This window comes from Penaeus japonicus, unplaced genomic scaffold (assembly GCF_977035675.1).
Source record: "Penaeus japonicus unplaced genomic scaffold, GWHDUDI00000001_assembly GWHDUDI00000025, whole genome shotgun sequence".
NCBI classification, from domain to species: Eukaryota; Metazoa; Arthropoda; class Malacostraca; order Decapoda; family Penaeidae; genus Penaeus; species Penaeus japonicus.
In genome coordinates this window covers 15,250,322-15,257,821 of record NW_028234427.1, presented here as the reverse complement: position 1 = coordinate 15,257,821, position 7,500 = coordinate 15,250,322, and the positions used below count along the sequence as shown (strand labels likewise).

Here is a 7,500-nt window from a genome sequence, read left to right as displayed (position 1 = left end):
CAAGACAACAAAAACAAAAATAGCAATATTGTATAAAGGTCATATTTTTCCTTAATGTTTCGTCTGGTATATATATATATTCTTGCTTTTGTTTGTTCTTTTATTTTTTGTTGGTCTTGTTTTTTGTTGCTTTTGTTTCATGATATAAAATGTAGTAAGATGGATATGCGCTGGCTGACTGGCAGTTATTTTATAAAATGGTGAGTTGTTTTTTTTCTTGTTTTTCCTCACTTCATATACTCTTTTACTTTCTCTCTCTCTCTTTATCCCTCATTCTCTTACTCTGTCTATCTATTTTTCTTTCTCTCTCTCTCTCTATCTATCTATCTATCTATCTATCTATCTATATATCTATATCTATATCTACATATATCTACATATATCTATATCTATATCTATATATATATATATATTTCTCTCTCTCTCTCTCTCTATCCCTCATTCTCTTTCTCTATCTATCTATTTTTCTTTCTCTCTCTCTCTCTCTCTCTCTCTCTCTCTCTCTCTCTCTCTCTCTCTCTCTCTCTCTCTCTCTCTCTCTCTCTCTCTCTCTCTCTCTCTCTCTCTCTCTCTCTCTCTCTCTCTCTCTCTCTCTCTCTCTCTCTGTAATCCCATACCCACTCATTCCTGGACCACACAGGCAACACGCAATACACGTCCCTTCCCTTTTACACCACAGGTCCGCCAGGCTGGCATCGGGCATAGGGGAAGTAAGGCTTGAGATACCCCGGGTGGCAGTGTCTGACACCGGCCGCTACCTCTGCCAGGCTTCCAACGTGGTCAGCTCTGCCACCCCTCACGCCACTGCCCTCGTTGTCAGGCGTAAGTAGACAGACTTGCGTTACGTAACAAGTGGATTATGGATGATTTGTTTTTTTTTTCTTTAGATAATGAGACATTTTCCAGGGATGGTTTTAGTACTTACATGATGATTGTATATGTTATGTGTACACGTGTGTTTTCTGATTCCTTCCAGAGGCGCCGTCAGCTGTAGGTGTTCACAACGGCACTAACGCCGGCAGTTCGTGGGCGTTGGTGGGCGGCGATGGGCGTCTGGAGTGCCGAGTGAGGGCGGCCCCGAAACCAACCTTCAGGTGGAGCACGCAGGGCGGCCTCAGTCTCAAGAGTGAAGGGAGATATGCCATTTCGAGCCCTAAGGTAAGGGATTTTATGGGTGGAAATTTATTAACTAATCTGTGGTAATCTACTTTATTTATTAATTGATACCATATTAATATCTATTTGTTGTTGTCAGATAAAGAAATATGTATAATAATTCAATCGGGCCGTAACTGATAGAGACAAAAAGAGAGAAAAAAAACACACAAAACACAATCAATGAAGTGCCTAATTCACAACCAATCGAGGGAATATGTGATTATACTCTAGTCATTTCTAACAGAAAGCAGTCCTTAGACCTGCAATCAACAGCGGGGAATGAGACTTTTTTGACAAAAAGGATAGATACAGAAATTATTACGGCATAAAACTCCCCCCCCCCACACACACAAATACCCCCTCCCCAACCCATAATACGTCACCAAATTCTATCCCCCCCTCCGTTTCCTCCCCCTTCACATTCTTTCTTCCATCTTCTTCGTCGTCCTCCTTTTCCTCCCTTCCCTCTTTCTACTTCCTCCTTTCTCATACCTCTTCATCATTCTCCCTCTCTCTTACCCCCTCCCCTCCCCCTGTTCCTCTACCCCCTCCTCTTTTCCCCGCCCCCTTTCCCCTCCCTCTCCCCTACCCCCTCTCCCCCTCCTCCCACCGTCCACCTCCCCCTCTTCTTTTCCTCATCACCCTTACCCCTCTTTCTCCTAGCACCATCCCTCCTCCTTTTCATCACCCCCTTCCCCCTTCCCACTTCCCCTCCACCTACCCCCTTTCCCCATCCCTCTCCCCCTTACCACTCCCTCCCTACCTTACCCCTTCCCCTCCACACCCTACCCCCTCCCCTCCCCACCTTATCTCCTCCCTTCCCCACCTTACCCCTACCATTTCACCCTCCACCCTCCACCCTACCTTACCCCTCCCCTCCCTACCTCTCCCCCCTCCCCTCCCCTCCCCACCTCACCCCTCCCCTTTCACCCTCCCCCCCCAACCCCACCTCTTTGTAAGATGTTCCTAAAAGTAATTTTTCTCGTCAATAGTCCCATCAAGGACGGACTATTGAGAGCCACCTTTTCTGTAGCGGATCCGCGGCCTCCGGTAATGGGCGGCGAAGGATCGATCTCTTGACGGGTTTCCTAATGATTTTTTTTAGGGGGGGGGGCTGTTGAAAAGGACTCTTTCTTCTTCTTTCTTCTTCTTTTGGTGCTTCTTATCTCTTGATTTTTTTTTTTTCTATTTTTTTATTATTATTATTCGTGTTTTTTATTATATTTCTTTTTCTTCTACTTCTTCATCTTCTTTCTTTCTTTTTTCTTCGTTTTTTTTCTTTTTTTTCTTCTTGTTCTTCAACTTATTAATATGTCTTTTTTCTGTCTTCTACTTCTTTATCTTCCTCTTCGTTTCCTTCGTTTTCCTTATTTCTTGATTTTTTCTTCTTCCTTCTTTTCTTTCCACTTTTTCTTTCCCTCATCATCCTCATTATCGTCATCGTCATCATCGCCATCGTCATCATCATCATCATCATACTCATCATCATCATCTCATTATCATCATCATCATACTCATCATCATCATACTCATCATCATCATACTCATCATCATCATACTCATTATCATCATCATCATACTCATCATCATCATACTCATCATCATCATACTCATTATCATCATCATCATCATCATCATCATTATCATCATCATCTCTACTACCATCACCACCCTCACCCCCACCTCTTCTCTCTCTCTCTCTCTCTCTCCAGCTGAGCGACGCCGTGGCCGAGTGGGTCTCCGTCCTCGAGGTCTCAAGGGTGACTGACCAAGACTACGGCGCCTACACTTGCTCCGCCACCAACGCCTTGGGTCTGTCCTCCTCCAGCATCTCCCTCATGCGCCCCGTCCCCCCCGCGACGCCCAGGCTCCTTGTGGTGAGTCTTGTGTGAGGGTGGGTGGGTGGGTGGGTGGATGAGTGGGTGGGTGGTTGGGTGTGGGTGGGTGTCAGTGTGTGTGTGTGCGTGTGTGTGTGGATGAGTGGGTGGGTATGGGTGGATGAGTGGGTGGGTGTCAGTGTGTGTGTGTGTGTGGGTTGGTGGGTGGATGAGTGGGTGTGTGTCAGTGTGTGTGTGTGTGTGTGGGTGTGTGTGTGTGGATGAGTGGGTGGGTGTGGGTGGATGAGTGGGTGGGTGTCAGTGTGTGTGCGTGTGGGTTGGTGGGTGGATGAGTGGGTGTGTGTCAGTCTGTGCGTGTGGGTGTGTGTGTGTGTGTGTGTGTGTGTGTGTGTGTGTGTGTGTGTGGGTGGGTGGGTGGATGAGTGGGTGTGTGTCAGTGTGTGTGTGTGTGTGTGTGTGTGTGTGTGTGTGTGTGTGTGTGTGTGTGTGTGTGTGTGTGTGTGTGTGTGTGTGTGTGTGTGTGCGTGTGTGTCTGTGGGAGGGGGGGTGGAAGATTCATGAAAATATTTTTCAGTTTCGCAAGCAGTTCGAGTTTTGCAAATGTGTACTGCAAAAGGACTTAACAATTACTGCGATGTGAGCAACATACATTAAATGGCAAAAGCCTCGTAACGTACACACGAACGGAAAGGAACTTTGCCCTTTTGAACAAACAAATAGAAAACAGATTTTGTTCATTTAGCAGAAACAGAGAGAGATCTATTTACGCCTCGTAGTTAATAGTGATTATGTTCCTATGCTTCGCTCTTTAAGTTTGCTTTGTTTTTCCCCTTTCTCCCCATTTTCCGTTTAAAAAAAACGATTAGTGTTGGGAGTTAATTCATCGTGGAGGAAATATTCAATATATAGTTAAGACTTTGTTTAGTACTATCGTTAATAAAGAGGAAATATAACAAGGCATTAAGAAGAAAGTATTTAATAACAGGTAGAGTAACACACATGCACACAAGCAACAGTAAATTGATAAAGGAATGAATAAACGATTTTACTTAAATAGATCAATTAAATTAAAAACGATTCTATCAAGATTAGAATAAACAGAGAGAAGAGAAAACAGAACCTGGAATGGAATTGCTCTGCGGATTAAAAAAGCCATCAATCGGAAATGCGGTTAGCAGTTCGAGGTACATTTCCAAACATTACAAATTACACAAATGGATAGATTAATGAATAAATCAATAAAAAAAAAGATATACATACAGTAAATAGATAAAGAATGTAAAGCTTTTAAAACGAAGATCGGGGTTGTAATTGGATCTGTTCCCGCAATATCAATATTGGATAACCCGCTTATCCGCGTGTGGATACAGAATGGGTGTATATATATATATAAACAAAACAATTTCTTTTCCAGAGAATTCATCCAGAGATGTTGACTAGGATTCCATAACACTTATTTTCTGTTCTTTTGGATATCGACTGTTCTTTTTTTTCAGGAAGAAGGATTTTGTTAAGGTGTTATGTCATTAATATCCTGGGAATTATATATAATGGTTAAGATAGCTGGATTTTGTGTAACTAAATCATACCGTAAATTGCCTGCATTGTATGATTAAGTCAGGTCTTGGTATATTTGTTTATTAAACACTGCAGTGCATAATATATGACATACTTTTTATGTAAATCCATAGAAACGTGTAAGTTGATTGGTGATAGCAATAAAGATGATGACGATGATGATGATAATAGTGATATTCGGACAATAGTAATAGAGATGATAATCGTTATGGCAATATCAGTAATAGTGATAACACTAATGATGATGGTAATGATAACAATGATAATTACAAAAATGGTAATGATAGTTACAATAAGAGGAAGAAGATTGGTGTTAATAATGATAATGATAACGATAGTGATGATAAGGATAATAATGATAGTAATCGTAATGATAATGATAATAATGATTGTGATAATGATAACAATGATGATAATTATAATAACTTTAATCATAACAATGAAGATGATGATACCATTAATGATAATAATAATGATGATAATAGTAATAAATAGTAATAATAATCATGATAATGATAACAATCATGATAATGATTATAAAAATAATGATGATAATAATGATAACGACAATAATGATAATAATACTAATAATCATGATAACAATAATCATATCAATGCTAATGATAATAATTAACTACATTCATAGATATCCATCATAAGAAAGAGTCTTGACACTCACAGTTTCTGTTAATTGTTATAACATGATTATGCACGAATAGGGGTGTCCTATTACATGCATGCACGCCTATTAATACACGGCGTAATAATCGTTACACTATAATTACGTCAATTTTTTTTATGAGAAGAATCGGTTTTAATATTGAATTACGTAATTGAGTTATTTTTTTTAATATATAGATATTCAAAATGATAAAGTTAGATTAACAATATAATAATGTGAAATGATTAAACTGAAAAATAGCTGTAACTAGAGGCAAAAAGAAAGAGGTTAACCAATGACATGCAACAGCGCGTTGATACTGTTATAAATAAAATTGTTGTTTTGTATTCTCGAAATAGATTTTGATGTCAGTATTATTGTACAGCCTGATAGGTAGATCTACATATTCAAATAAGGTAGACGAAGCAATTGGTAAATGTTTATTTTCAGTGACATGTGATATCCTTATTCTCTTTCGTTATTGTCAAAAGTAATAATTGATAATAAAACATAGAGAAAACAAATGCTTCTGTGCATAAGAGGCATATAAAATGAGATGCAACATAGCATCATTATCATGTCTAAAACATTTTACAAAATGAGTATTGATATTAATCTTTAACAGAGAAATCTAACAAAAGCTAAACCAGTCATAGTCCGCTCAAAGGCATGAATGAAATCCGCGTTTAAGCTTTGGTGGAATTCACTCTGAAAGGAAATAAAGCTTTTGACTTTACGTTTCAGGTATTTACATAACGGGTTAATTCGTCGTAGCTGAAGTACAGTGAGTTTAGTAACTATCCACCAAAGTCAGTAAAGTTAGTCATTCTCATCACCATACACTGAGAAAAGGCCAAAGTGATTAATAAAAGACATATCATTTTGATATTAATCCTTATATCATCGTTTTTAAAGACACAAACAGAGGTTAAGCGTTCATAAAGTTATCAATGGACTTTCAACTCAAACAAAATTTGGTATCAAAAATTAATACAATTGATATGATTTCCCTGTAGTGCAAAATCTTTTTGAAACGTGAGAAGAGGTCAGGGAGGGAAGTCATGTTTATTCACGTCGCATTTCCGTTCTTGATTAGACTAATGACTTTTATACAGTAAATATATAGATATATTCTTTAAAGTATTTTGGTAATCAGATTAGTATAATGTATGTGTGTTGTGATGCATGGTAGAGGCAAGAGAGAGAGAGAGAAGGGTGAAGGGCAGGAGATAGGGAGAAAGAGAGTGAGAGAGAGAGAGAGAGAGAGAGAGAGAGAGAGAGAGAGAGAGAGAGAGAAGGGTGAAGGACAAGAGGCAGAGAGAGAGAGTGAGAGAGAAGGGTGAAGGACAGGACGTAGGGAGAGAGAGAGAGAGAGAGAGAGAGAGAGAGAGAGAGAGAGAGAGAGAGAGAGAGAGAGAGAGAGAGAGAGAGAGAGAGAGAGAGAGAGAGAAGGAGAGAGAGAGAGAGAGAGAGAAGGGAGAGGACGAAGAGTAGAGAGAGAGAGAGAGAGAGGAGAGGAGAGGAGAGGGAAGAAGAGAGAGAGAGGAGAGGAGAGGAAAGAGAAGAGAGAGAGAGAGAGAGAGAGAAGGTGAAGGCAGGAGGTAGGAGAGAGAGAGAGAGAGAGAGAGAGAGAGAGAGAGAGAGAGAGAGAGAGAGAGAGAGAGAGAGAGAGAGAGAGAGAGAGAAAGGAGAAGGGAGAGAGAGAGAGAGAGAGAGAGAGAGAGAGAGAGAGAGAGAGAGAGAGAGAGAGAGAGAGAGAGAGAAGGGTGAAGGACAGGAGGTAGGGAGAGAGAGAGAGAGAGAAGGCTGAAGGATAAGAGGTAGGGAGAGAGAGAGAGAGAGAGAGAGAGAGAGAGAGAGAGAGAGAGAGAGAGAAGGCTGAAGGACAAAAGGTAGGGAGAGAGAAAGAGAGAGAGAGAGATGGTTGAAGGGCAAGAGGTAGGGAGAGTGAGAGAGAGAGAGAAAATGGTGAAGGATAAGAGGTAGGAAGAGAGAGAGAGAGAAAAGGGTGAAGGATAAGAGGTAGGAAGAGAGAGAGAGAGAGAGAGAGAGAGAGAGAGAAGGGTGAAGGGTGGAAGGTAGAGAGAGAGAAAGAGAGAGAGAGAGAGAGAGAGAGAGAGAGAGAGAAGGGTGATGGGCAGGAGGTAGGGAGAGAGAGAGAGAGAGAGGGGGGGGGGGGGAAGGGCAGGAGGAAGGGAGGGAGAGAAAGAGAGAGAAAGAAGGGTGAAGAGCAAGAGGTAGGGAGAGAGAAAGAGAGAGACGGAG

The 7,500-nt window shown here is 40.8% G+C and overlaps 1 protein-coding gene across 1 annotated transcript in view; it reads left to right on the top strand.

Annotated features, from left to right (window-relative positions):
- LOC122264247 (nephrin) overlaps positions 1–7,500 on the top strand; it is a 279,223-nt gene that overhangs the window by 257,426 nt on the left and 14,297 nt on the right. The window contains exons 17-19 of the mRNA XM_086551720.1: positions 680–822; positions 977–1,158; positions 2,871–3,035. Coding sequence (XP_086407846.1) covers positions 680–822; positions 977–1,158; positions 2,871–3,035 — 490 coding nt within the window. The remainder of the gene's footprint in view (positions 1–679; positions 823–976; positions 1,159–2,870; positions 3,036–7,500) is intronic.